The 14,051-nt window shown below is 42.7% G+C and overlaps 1 protein-coding gene across 2 annotated transcripts in view; it reads left to right on the top strand.

Annotated features, from left to right (window-relative positions):
- FNBP1 (formin binding protein 1) overlaps positions 1-14,051 on the top strand; it is a 135,889-nt gene continuing 121,838 nt past the window's right edge. For both annotated transcript variants that reach the window (XM_021691795.2, XM_044920807.1), the window contains exon 1: positions 1-194. In XM_021691795.2, coding sequence (XP_021547470.2) covers positions 171-194 — 24 coding nt within the window. In that variant the 5' untranslated portion in view covers positions 1-170. The remainder of the gene's footprint in view (positions 195-14,051) is intronic.

Here is a 14,051-nt window from a genome sequence, read left to right as displayed (position 1 = left end):
ACTGCTGAGGAGACCCAAGGCGAGGAGCGGCGAGCCGGAGGAGGCGGCGGCCGCGCGCGCACCGGGCTTTCCTCGATTGCGGGGATCTCAAGGGGCGAAGGGAATCGCCGGGGAGGGGGACCGGAGAGCCGCGCCTGCCGCGCGGCGCGCCCCTTCCCGCCCCCTGCACCATGAGCTGGGGCACCGAGCTCTGGGTGAGTGAGGGGCCGGGCCCGCCGGGCTGGGGGAGTGGGGGGGAAGGTGCCTGGCGCGCCTGGGCAGGGGGCGCGGGCCGGGCTGCCTCGGTGGAGGCGATGGCGCGCTGGTAGGGGTCCCCGCGGCCTGCGGAGGAGACGCGGGGCTGGGTGCCCCTCGTCGGCCTCGGCCCGAGCAAGAGGTGCAAGCCAGATTCGCCCTTTCGAGGCGAGGGGAACTGGTGTGGGAAGGAGGAGGGGGACGGATCCGGGTCTCCCCGGCGGCCTGAGGAGGGGGCGCAGATCTGGGGCCCCTCGGCGGCCTGAGCTGGGGGCGCGGATCTGAGTCCCCCCCGGCGGCCTGAGCAGGGGGTGCCGATCTGAGTCCCCCCTCCCCGGCGGCCTGAGCAGGGAGTGCCGATCTAGGTACTCCGGCGGCCCGGGTATGGGGCACGGACCCGTGTCCCCCCACACCGGTGCTTGGGTAGGGGTCCGGGCTCCCCCCCACGGCGGTCTGGGCAGGAGGTGCGGATCTGAGTCCCCCTGCGGACTGAGGAGGGGGCGCGGATCTGGGTCCCCCGGGCGGCCTGGGCAGGGGGCGCGGGCCGGCCTCCCTCTCCCCGGCGCCCCGAGGCCAGTGTGGTGTGTGGAAAGAGCAACCTTAATCCCTCGGGGCGAGTAACCGACGCGCGGCTGACCAGCTTCGAGGGGGGCGTGGAGGCCCTCAGATTTTCCGGGCTGCGTTATTTGTTCGGGCTCCCCAGCCGCGAGTGCCTAGGGCTGTTCTCCCCGTGGAGGTGCGGGCCGATCTGGCGCTCCTCTCGGGGGCGGGGCGGCCTCGGCCGGGCCGGGTCTTAGGTCTTGGGTTTTGGGGTACAGGGGCGAGAAGTGGTGTCTTCCCTCTAGAGGCGAGGACTTTTGACCTGTGGCGGCGCGGGGCGCACTTGTAGTTCTAAAGAAGCAGCTCAGATCCTGGATTTGCGGTGGGGACTGCGGCGTTTGGCCTGGAGGGGAAAGTAATCGGAGTTAGAGGGAGATCTTGTGTGACCACGTTCAGAAGGAGGCATTCGCGGGAGAAATAATTCTTTAACTGCTCAGAGGAAACAGTTTTAAATGGGGAAGGTTGGCGGCGAGGGGAGCCCTCTGAGATCCTTAACCTAGGGCTGCGGATGGGTAAACAGGCAGCGCGGTGTCTGAAACCTCTTGCTGGAAGCTCTCTCCCCGGAGCCGGGCGACCAGGGGATGCCGAGGCAGTGCACAAGCCATCCCTGGGGAGGAGAGGCTGTGGCTGGTGGCGTGGGGCTTGTTTCTCTGCCTTTCTCTGGATTCCCCGGGAAATCACTGGGCAAGGGATAGGCAGTGCAGTGCCGGGGTGGTGGGGGAGGAGTGGATGAAATCTCAATCATTGCACTGAAATGTTCTCAAGATGAGCCATTTCCCATGATGAACTCGGAAAGTGCCTCCTTTCGGAATTCCATTTGTAAAGGGTGTGGAGGAGAAAGTGTGTGTGGGGGGGGTGGTTGCTGTCTGAGCTGAGGCCAAGAAATCTCACGTCAAAATAAAACAAGGTTAGAGCAGCGATAGAAACAGCGCATCCTCCCTTAATCTTTTTTTTTTTTTTTTGGCTTTAATTGTTTTTACATAACCGTTTCTTAGGCTCAGAAACAGCTACTGTCTTTGACACCAAAATCCTGAAGGCAATAGCTCCCTTAAATTACAGTGATTGATTTTATAAACATTCTCTGTCTAAAGGGACTCAAGATTTCAGCTGATGTTTACAAATACAAATTTTAAAATAACTGATGGTTTTAAATATTTGTACCTACCTCCTTAAGCAAAATTTATCATTTTAAATGCAGTGTGTTTTTCCTCTTCCATTCCTTCTCCACTCCCTTGGGCTCCTTTTAGCTTATCTGGGGTGGGCGAACAAATCCGAAGTAAATTTTATCAAGATAAGAGAAATCCTGGCACAATTTCTTTTTGCTTGTTCAAGCAAGAGAAAGGGATTGTGGAGGAAAAAAGGCAATATTTTTTAAGTGCAATAGGCGGGGTCGAAGGGACTGAACACAAGGTGGACATTTCAGTGATGTTAGTGAATGGCATAAAAGGTGATCAGGAAAGAGAAGGTAGCTTTGAGAAGAAAATGGTAGAGTAGGTCCAATCACCTGCATTATTCTGTACACTTCTTTTAGGGGGTGGAGGGGTGGGAGGGAAAGCAAAGACAATGTTGTTGAAAATAAATAGGAACTGAAATATCTATAATATATGATAGGAAGTCTTGATTTGGTTCAAAATAAATTGGGGTGGGGATGTTGGCAAAACAGGAGTGGTCACGAGTTGGTAATTGTTGAAGCTAGGTGATCAGCATAACAGGGCTCATGATGCTATTCTTTCTACTGTGTATGCTTGGAATTTTTTACAATAAAAGTAAGTGGAAAAGATTTTTAAGGCGGGGTGTGTGTACTACTTGAAAATTTTTTCACTTGGTAAGTTTCCAAGAAAGAACAGGTCAGTTAGAGTCTTATATACGCAAATATATGTCAGTGAGGAGTCACGGAAAAAAAGCATTTCACTAGAGTATGGGCCTTTGGGCTTAAGTGGCTTATGGTTTAATAGGGGAAAAGGAATAAACACATTATTTGCACTAATAAAAGAGGTACAGTATTTGAGTTTTAAGGTGAAATGCCAGGAAGCATAAGGGCAACAAAATGTCTCTTTTCTGCTGCTTTATTCTATTAGTATTTGAGATTTTTTTTTTGAATTGGAATAATGAAGGATTCTGAAAAAGAAGCTTCCAGTCCTTCAGTGGTAAGAGCCTGGGTGAAGTGTGTTGGGCAGCGCTGGACAGCCCAACGCAGAGCAGTCATTGAGGGTTTTCCTTGAATGGTGGCTTGGACTCTTGCACGCGGGTAAGGAGATAACGATGGGGTGCAAAATCCTAAGTGGGTAGAATTATGTTTCTAGGTGGAGGGAGGCAGCGCTATGGTTTGGATGGGCATGAGTTGTTTGTAACAGGTGGTTGCAGCTTTCATAGACCTTCACAAATACCACCAGGTTTTACACATATTTTAGGACTTTAGTCAAGATCTGCACAGGCTTTTAAAACCTATGGGTTTCTAATGGGCGCTTTACACATAAGGCCTGCTCTTAAGGCACGTCCTCCTTAGGTGAAGTAAAACCTTTCTCTCCTTTTTTTTTTAAACATCTCTGTAGGGGTAAACTTTCATATTCCAGGAAACTGAGAAATCATGAAATGTCAGGAAGTTAATACCACTATAAAAATGAACTCAAAACCATAATTCGTAATAACTTCATTGGATTAGTTTGTATTTTAATGGAGGCTTTCTATTTTTGTATCAGAAAGTCATAATAAAGTATAAATGGCTGTTTTAAAGTGATTAGGATATAATTAAATAGTTTCTGTACAACTCTTAATACTAGTCCCTTTTGTTTTTACTTTTTTGTGTGTGTTTTTTTTAATTTTTTAATTTTTTTTTAAAGATTTTATTTATTTATTTGACAGAGAGAGACAAAGCAAGAGAAGGAACACAAGCAGGGGGAGTGGGAGAGGGAGAAGCAGGCTTCCCGCTGAGCAGGGAGCCGGATGCGGGGCTCGATCCCAGGACCCCGAGATCATGACCCAAGCCGGAGGCAGACGCTCAACGACTGAGCCACCCAGGCGCCCCTTTAATTTTTAATTTTAAGTTAACTCCACATTACACATGGGGCTCGAATTCACAACCCGAGATCAATAGTTGCATGCTCTACTGGCTGAGCCAGCCGGGCTCCCCCCGCAACCCATGCCCTGCATATTATTCCCTCTTAATCAATTCTTAATTTTTTTATTGAACAACTACTGTGTGCAATATACTGATCTAACTCATGTTATATACACTGAAGGATATCTACTTATTTTGGTGAAAGCATATAAAGTAGGTTTTAACTCTAGTCTGCAAAATCAGAGTCAAAAGAGAGATTTATGTTTCTAAGATTAACCAAAATGCATTTACTCAAGCCTTTGTTACAAAAGGTAATGTTAATAGCGTAAATTGATTGCACTGACTTGTTGAAATTGTGAGTGGTCATTGGAGAAATGGCCGAGCAAGAATTTCTTACATTTGAATGTTTTTTGTTACTTACTTAGTAGAGGGAAGTGATAAGTTACCGAGGTTTCACTTCAGCTTTTTATTCACATGCTCATCAATGTGAAGAATAAATAAACCCACTGGAAATTTTAGCTTTCCTCATAATTATTCTAATCTTTGCTGCTAACAAATGACCAAGTGACAGCACCTAGTTTTGTGGTCTCCCCGTGTCCTCTGACATCTTCATTGCTTTACTTTGGTGCCAATAAGAAACGGAGTAGCCCAAAATATCAAAAGCAAGAAAGCAAGCAGAGAGATTTTCTAACCTGAGTGTCCAGGACAATGCCAGGCATGCGATATACATTCCGCAGTATGTTGAATATGGTGATATTGATTGCGGTGAGCCCTTTTTAGAGGTAGCAGTGGAAGAGTTATTTACCAACTCTACTGAGAACAATGCCTGACTCATAGTAGGAGTTCAGTAAATATTTATTGAATAAACGAATGGATCCTTTTTTCCCTTTTAACAGTTGCTTTTTTAAAGTAATGGGAGGGTAATTTTAACACCTTTCTGCCCCTTGGCAGTTGTAAACATTTTTGATAACTCTAGGCACTGGTTTTTTTTTTTTAGACTTTATTTTTTAGAGCCATTTTAGTTTCACAGCAAAATTGAGTGGAAGGTACAGAGATTTCCCATATACCCCCGCCCACAAATATGCACAGTCTAGGCACCTTTTTTACTTTTAAAGTAAGGCTTGAAGATTTATCTCCTTTGCCGTTCATGTTGCTTATGCTGGCTATGTATGGGTATGTTTGATATAAGAACACTTTACAGTGAGTTAAAATTGTAAACTAAGGGGGCGCCTGGGTGGCTCAGTCGTTAAGTGTCTGCCTTCGGCTCAGGTCATGATCCCAGGGTCCTGGGATCGAGCCCCACATCGGGCTCCCTGCTCCGTGGGAAGCCTGCTTCCCCCTCTCCCTCTGCCTGTTGCTTCCCCTGCTTGTACACTCTCTCTCTGTCAAAAATAAATAAAATCTTTAAAAAAAAATTGTAAACTAGGCATTACTGATTCTTTCTTAATCTTGGAGTAATTGACTTAATAGTTCCAGGTTTGGGAGAATGATTACCTCTTCTTACTGTAGAATGCTAAATGTAGGGCAGGATTCACAGCTCTTAGCTCTTCTGCTTTTTGTTTTTAACAATTCAGAGATTTCCATTTGGGATAAAGCATAGCAAGACCAACAGGGGAGACATTCATTCCTGCCAGATCTGTGGTGAGTGGAGCAGAATTGCCTCAGAAGATAGGCTAAGTGGAGTTTAATTCTGTCATCCCTGCCTTGCCATTAAAATAGGCTTTGCACCACCTTTTCTGGTTAGTAGATATCAAGCAAAACATGGGAGGCCTGGCAGTCTTGATTCACTCATCAGCTTGTTGCCTTCACTTTATACTCTAGACATAATCCTCAAATTTGTGTAAACTGCATTTTTGGTCAGTAACACTGTATTTCAGGCACTATAACGGAGTTTTGTAAATGTCCGGGCTTACTGGGTGACCACACTGTAACTCTTGTTTTACATCAGTGCAACACGGAAAATGCTCTTTGGAGGACTATTCAAGTATCATCCACTTCCTAGCTAAAGCTAATATTGTGTTTCCTGCAAGTATTACTCATACTTGTTTCATCAACAACACCCACATTTAAAAACAAGGCTTTATTTTGACACTTAAAAATTGCAAGCTACCAAGAATACATGAATGCCCTGGGAAATTAATCTAATTAGATTTTAGAATGTGGGTGTAAAATCTTCTAGAATTAGTGTTTATAGTGAAGTATTTGTTTCCTTTTTTAGTAATATATACTCATACTAATTTCAGGCTAGTAATGCATCTAGTTAAAAAATGTTAAAATCTGGGGCATCTGGCTAGCTCAGTCAGTAGAACATATGACTCTTGATCTTGGAGTCATGAGTTCAAGCCCCATGTTGGGTGTAGAGATTACTTAAAAATAAAATCTTTTAAAAAATGTTAAAATCATAAAAGGCCAAATATGTATATTATATTAGAGAGTTAGTTGAGAGTATACAAGTTGTGTTTTTTTTTTTTTTGAGAGTATACAAGTTTTTAATATTGATTAATCATGGTCTTCCCATTGGGCCAACTTTTTTTTTTTTAAGATTTTTTATTTATTTATTTGAGAGAGAGAGAATGAGAGAGAGAGCACATGGCGGGGGGGAGGGTCAGAGGGAGAAGCAGACTCCCTGCCAAGCAGGGAGCCGGATGCGGGACTCCATCCAGGGACTCCAGGATCATGACCTGAGCCCAAGGCAGTCGCTCAACCAACTGAGCCACTCAGGCGCCCATTGGGCCAACTTTTAACTCATAAATCTCATCCGATTTGTAAATTCTGTGTTAAATTTATGGAAAGCTTAAACAACTTCAGTTGTTCCATACTAGAAATAGATTTAAACCACCACCCCCCCCAACAACAAAAAGATGAAACTTCCAATTTCTTGTTGCAAAAGTTATAATACCTGTTCACATTTAAGCTACAATATCACAATAGCTATATTGTGTGTTTTTTGAAATATAGAACATGCCAGTCTAGTAATTAGAATGAAGGTTTTACAAAGAATTAACTCTTAGAGTAACCTCTGTGATTTTAGTGTATAAAGTTCAGCAGGTACAGTCCCCATTTGTACTTCTCTGCCCTCTTTATGGGTTATAAAAGTAGAAATAGCTTCTAAATTGCATAAACTCTATAGTTCTTGTAATATTTTCACATGCACCATGCCTTATTGCTGTACACACTGTTGAGTAGTTATCATCCACGTTGCTGATTATTGAGAGCTTATCATGTCCCGTGTGCTGTACAAAGTATTTTCCAACCATCATCTCATTTATTCCTCCCAAGAATCCAGTGGGGTTAGTACCATTCATGCCAGCGTCTGGGAAGAAGATGCTGAGAAGGAATTAGGAGTGCAAGGTTTTATTGGGAAGTAATACACACCTGTGACGAGAAGAGGAAGGAAGTGTGATTGGGAGAGGGAGCCACAGGACTAGGATGCAGCCTGAGAAAGTCTCTACCAGCTCCAGCACAAAGATTACCTGTTCAAGGAATCTTACGTTGGACAGAAACGGCCAGGCTGCTGTTGTGCCTTGCACGTTCATTGGCCAAGGGCCGCCCCAAGAACGGTGTGACCTTGGCCTCCATCTTTTTCAGTCTTTGGTTGGTGTTTGCCACAAGAAGACCATGACCTTGGCTCACAAGATAAGGCAGACCCTAGAGTCTGCTAACCATACTCCTTGCAGCTGGGCAACGAATTCTTTCTGGAAGGGGGACCTGAGTGGTACATCTCTGCACCGGCTACAGCCACACCGTTAATGTCCCCTTTTATAAGAGAGGAAATTGAAGCTCAGGAGGGCAAAGTAGCTTGGCCAAGTTCACAGAGCAGGAAGTAGAGATTCAATTCCACATCTCTGGGATGTAAGAGCCCTCTCCCTCAGACTTTAACATTTTTTTAAGTTCAGGGGCCCCTGACCGGCTCAGTTGGTGGGGTGTGTGACTCTTGATCTCAGGGTCGTTAGTTGAGCCCCACGTTGGGCATAGAGATTACTTAATAAAAAATAAATTTAAATAAATTTAAAAAATAAATATTTCTAAGTTTTAATGCCTTCAAAAATATTGTTGTTGTTTGAACTTTTTATTACGGACATTTTCAAACATACTTACATTAAGTAATATTACGAGCCCTTATATACTCACCATCCAGCTTGAAGGTAATCAATATGTTGGCGTTCTTGTCTCATCTTTTTGGCTCCACATGGTGTATTTAGAGCCCTTGGTTTTCTCCACCACGTGTTGTAATCTAACCTGCTACCTCACTTTTCTAATGTATCTTTTATTATTTATTTATTTATTTTTAGAGAAGGGGGGGGCAGAGGGAGAGAGAGAATCTTAAGCAGGCTCCATGCCCATTGCAGAGCTGACCCTGAGATCATGCATGACCTGAGCCGAAGTCAAGAGTCTGGTGCTTAACTAACCGAGCCACTCAGGGCCACCTCACTTTTCTGAGGAATCAGGCAGAAAACCAAAATTCTTCTGCCCATCTCTTAAAATATGAAAACAGGAGAGAACCCAATTGTTAAGTGCCCAGTGCACATTTATTAGAGGATTTAAATGTATCCTTTCATAGGCTAACAAGGACCATGTGAGTTTAATAGTTTTCTCCATTTTATAAATGAGTCTCAGAGCAGTGAAGCTACTGACCAGACTCATCAAACAACGAATGCTAGCACTCGTGCTACGGGTTTTGGGTTGGTTGTGTTGTGTTTTGTTTTTTGTTTTGTTTTTCCTGACACTAGACAAATGTAGTTTGAAAAGTGCATCTTCTGTATTCGTAGCTTGCAAGCCCTTTTCTACCCATCACTCACTCATATTTCTCCATCAGTGATGTCGGTTTTGCTTTCTAAAACCTTTGCTGTTACTCATATTGAGAAGCGTTGAGAACCAGTGACTCACAGGGCTGACTACTGCAGCCCCAGTGGAAACTGTTATGAATGAAGCATATATCCTAGCAGGTGTCTTCTGTGTGTGTCTAGTGATTCACGCATTCTTTCAAATCCAAAGTTACTGTTTTTCCTTTCCAGTTTAGAGAAATTAATTTGTTGTTGTTTTTAAGATTTTATTTATTTATTTGACAGAGAGAGGGAACACAAGCAGGGGGAGTGGGAGAGGGAGAAGCAGGCCTCCCGCCAAGCAGGGAGCCTGATGTGGCTCGATCCCAGGGCCCCAGGATCATGACCTGAGCCGAAGGCAGATGCTTAATGACTGAGCCACCCAGGCGCCCCTAGAGAAATTAATTTGTAAAGGTATTACGAGTAAGGTCAAGTTTCTGATTTTGTTGTGTTGCGAAAGTATGTCTTGCTGTAAAGTATTTTTGTTGTTGTTGTGGAAAAGTACTTTTTTTTATTAAATTGGGAAAGAATGAAGAGGTTCTAGATATTGACCATTTGGGGGTGCTCTGGCTGTCCCATGCAGCACCTTCAAAGTTTTGGTTCTTGGGGACTAAGAAACAAAAACATTTCCCCTACTACCTACAGCAAAAGAAAACGTGGCACCTTTAAAGGGATCTATTCCCTTTATACTTTTGTTTGCACAACCAAAACTGAGAGCAGGTTCCTGAAATGCATTAAAATACCCAACAGGTCCTTGGGAAAATGGTGTGGGCGTTGCCAGGTGAGAGAGAAAGCACAGCAGGGCCCAGCTTGGGCTGTGCTCCTTGCCTAACCTAACACTTATTAGTGTTGGGCAAGCCCTCACACTTCTGTTCCTTGGTTTCCCCACCCATAAAGTGGTATGATGATGCTTGCTTCCTCTTCACCAAAAAGCAGAAAGGTGAGTGCTTGTTTGTAAAGTGCTTTGAGCTGGTTCAATGAGAGGTGATGGGCAAATATGAATTAATATCATAATGGGAAGGAAAAAAGCCCTGTTCCTTGGAAACCAATTGCAGAATTCCCCTGCTGCAAGCAGGACTCATGAAAAATGAGCAATTCACTGTCCTAGCCTTCTGGTTTTCACAGTAAAGTCTTTGTCCTTTGATTTAAAATTCTTTTTACATGTTAACAATAAAATAATAGTAGGAAAATGCCTGGAAATCATTGCTTTGGAAAGGATGTCTGGATTTTAGGAAACCATGCACGTTTATCTCTTTTCTTTAAAAATTTTTTTAAATATAAAATGCATTCCAGGGGCACGTGGGTGGCTCAGTTGGTTAAGTGTCTGCCTTCAGCTCAGGTCATGATTCCAGGGTCCTGGGATTGAGCCCCACTTCAGGCTCCCTGCTCAGTGGGGAGTCTGCTTCTTCTCCTTCTCCCTCTGCTCTTCCCCCACTCGTGTTCTCTCTCTCTTCCAGATAAATAAATAAAATCTTTTTTAAAAAATGCATTCCAAAACACTAACCATACTAATATTTAGCAATATATTTGGGTCTACTTAAGTATAATTTAAATGTTACCTGTCCAGGGGAAATAGTTCTCTTTGGCTATTATTACCACATTTTTTTAAAGTTATTCTGTGATTGGGGCACCTGGGTAGCGCAGTCGGTTGGGCATCTGACTCTTGGTTTCATCTCTGGTTGTGATCTCCGGGTCGTGGGATAGAACCTATTCTTTGGCCTCTTCTTCTTCTCTCTGTACGCCTCCTGCTCATGCTCTTTCTCTCTCTCTCAAATAAATAAATAAATCTTTTAAAAAATTTTAAAAAGATAAAGTTATTCTGTCATATCACAGGAAAAAAATTGTAACTATATATGTTAACTAGACTGTGGTGATCATTTCACAGTATATACAAACAGAATCATTATGTTGTATGTATGAAACCAATAATGTTATATGTCAATTCTATTTCAATTTCTAAAAAAAGTTATACTGAAGTCACATTATGTCCCCCCAAAAGCTGGATGTTTGCTGCTTGAGACCACAATCTGATTAATTATTCTACATATCGGCTTAGTTTGAGTTTGACTTCTACTTAGCAAAGAAAACTAAGAAACTTAAAAATATCTGCCTTAGGATGGACATATATGGAAATGCCTGGCAATGTTTGGGCAAAGAAATTTGGATTTTATCAGTGTGTTTGTGCATATAAAATATATTTTTCACCGTGACTTTAAAATTTTTGGAATTAAATTTACTTAGCCTTAAAAGTAGGTTATCTAGTATTATTTGTTCTAGTTCTATGAAAAATGTTGGTATTTTGATAGTGATTGCATTAAATCTGTAGATTGCTTTGGGTAGTATGGACGTTTAAACAATATGGGACTATACCAAAATAAAAAACGTTTGTACAGTGAAGGAAACCATCAACAAAACAGAAAGACAACCTACTGAATGGGAGAAGATATTTGCAAATGATATATCTGACAAGGGATTAATATCCAAAATACATAAAGAACTTGTACAACCCAGCACCAAAACCCCCACAAATAATCCACTTAAAAATGGGGGCAGAGACCTGAACATTTTTCCAAAGAGGACATCCAGATGGCCAACAGACACATGAAAAGATGCTCAACATCACTCATCATCAGATAAATGCAAATCAAAACCACAAAGAGATATTACCTTACACCTGTCAGAATGGCTAAAATCAAAAAGACAAGAAAGAACAAATGTTGGTGAGGATGTGGAGAAAAAGGAGTCCTTGTGCCCTGTTGGTGGGAATGTAAATTGGTGCAGCCACCATGGAAAACAGTATGGAGGCTTTTCAAAAAATTAGAAATTGAATTACCATATGATTCAGTAATTCCACTACTGGGTATTTACCCAAAGAAAACAAAAACTCTTAAGTAGGCTCCATGCCCAACATGGGGCTTGAACTCATGACCCTGAGATCAAGAGTCGTCTGCTCTACAGACTGAGCCAGCCAGCTGCACTGAAAATAGAAACTCTAATTTGAAAAGGTATATGCACCCCTATGTTTATTGCAGCATTATTTGCAATAGCCAAGATATGGACACAGCCCAAGTGTCTACCCATAGATGAATGGATAAAGAAGATATTATATATATATATATATAATAGAATATGACTTAGCCATAAAAAAGAATGAGATCTTGCCTTTGCAAGAACATGGATGGACCTAGAGGGTAAAATGCTAAGTGAAATAAGTCAGAGGAAGAGATACCATTTGATTTCACTCATATGTGGAATTTAAGAAACAAAATAAAGAAAAAAAGAGAGACAATAAAACAGAATCTTAAATATAGAGAACAAACTGATGGTTGCCAGAGGGGAGGGGTAGAGAGATGGGTGAAACAGATAAGGGGATTAAGAGGACACTTATCCTGATGAGCACTGAGTAATGTATACAAATTATTGAATCATTATATTGTATACCTGAAGCTAATATAATGCTGTATGTTCATTATACTTAAAAGAAAGATTTCTCATTTGTACAATGAGGATTTAATCATTAAATAAAGAGAATACTCAAGTTTCATTTAAAAAAAAAGGTGTTGTTCAATTTTCAAAAGATACTAAGGTGTGCATGAAAAGTTTCATCCTAGGATAGATTTAATTCTTTTTTTTTTTAAAGATTTTATTTACTTATTAGAGAGTGAGCATGAGCAGGGGGAGGGGCAGAGGGAGAGAGAGAAGCAGGCTCCCTTCTGAGCAGGGAGCCCGGATGACGGATGACTTGGGGCTCCATCCCAGGACCCTGAGATCATGACCTGAGCTGAAGGGAGAAACTTAACCAACTGAGCCACCCAGGTGCCCTGGATAGATTTATTTTCTAGATTGCTATTACTGTTTTTGGTAAGAGGATTGGTGATGTAGGTGGCAAATAATTATGACTTTAGTATGTAAAAGAAGAAACTAAACAAAATTATAAAAATTATATCAAATGATACAGATGTGATGTGTATGATGGAGACATCCATATTTTGTCCACAGTACCTATTTTTTTGAGCACCTACTAAGTGCCAAGACATGGTTCTTATCCTCGAGTAGCTTGTAATCCAGTAGGGGTGTAGAAATATAGACAAATCACAGTACAGTGTGACAAGGACTAAGGTCGGGGTAGCTCCACGGGAATAGGTACACAGGAATATGACTCAGTTGAGGAAGAAGTGGCATCCATGTGGAATCCTGAAGGACTAGCTAATTACACAGGTGAAGCGGTGCCGGGGATGGGGTGGGGGTCAGGTTAAGAGGGTGATCCAGACAAAGCCTTCCAGGAACAGGAAGTAAATGGTATGTCCAAAGGTCCATACGTATAAGAGGACATGGGCCTGGAGAATGAGCAGAGCACATCAAGAGGAGCCTAAAAAGGTAGACTGAGGCTGACAACTATATGAGCACTGTGGATTTGCCTTGAGGACACACGATAGCCTTGAAGTGAGGAAAGCAGGTAGCCACATGGTCCATTTTGTAGTCTCCTTACTGCAGGGTGGGGGTTGGACAGAAGCTAGATTGCAGTAGGCCCTGCTAGGTTAATGGGCTGATTGGATTCATTGCACGGGTTAGAGTACAGAGCACCCCCTAGTTTTATTTTTATTTGGGTGGCATTAGGGTAGAATTAATTGCTAGGGAGCCTTGGATGCCTAGAGAAGATCTAGCAGGGTGTCTTGAGTGGCGAGCCAGGGGATTGGGAGGATGAGGCCAATTCACCACTTTGGCTTGTGGGTTAAATAGTATGTCAGCCTCAGGTGTTTTTGTCCTTCAGTTGGGCACAGAACCAGAACCTACAGTCACTTCTTTCTGGTGCTCTCTTTGTTTCTGCTCTGGTGGTACAATCCTGACAGGGTTTGGCCAAAGGTCTCTACCTCAGCTTTATTAAGCTAACAGATTTGGGATTTTCAGTATGCCTGGAGGTGACTTACGCTAACCAAATTCCCAAGACTGATGAATAAGCTGAAGTGCAGATTTTAAATTTATAATGAGAAGTATATCCGTAAAGAGACGAGCTGTTCATATTTGCCGATCTGCATGTTTTCTCCCTATAGGCTAATCCATGTGGAAAGCTAAATTCTATACAAAGTTTCTTGGAGAGCATCAAATCAAAATAGATTTGGATGAATTTAATGGCTTGTGACACCAAGTCATGGAAACCTAAGGCCTCTATCTCTTCTGGAGGGATAGATTTGCGTTAAGGATAGAACAGAGTCTGTTTCATACATGTTATATAGATGATTCCTTTTTCTTTAATCTATTCTTTCTTTAGAGAGTCTACAGCGTATTTAATTATGTTTAGACCTTTTTAATTCTAATCTCTGTTCAATCTTGCATTC

This window comes from Neomonachus schauinslandi, chromosome 13 (assembly GCF_002201575.2).
Source record: "Neomonachus schauinslandi chromosome 13, ASM220157v2, whole genome shotgun sequence".
In the NCBI taxonomy this organism is placed as follows: Eukaryota; Metazoa; Chordata; class Mammalia; order Carnivora; family Phocidae; genus Neomonachus; species Neomonachus schauinslandi.
Note: the sequence above shows the minus strand (reverse complement) of the source record. Positions and strands in the feature narration are given on the sequence as shown.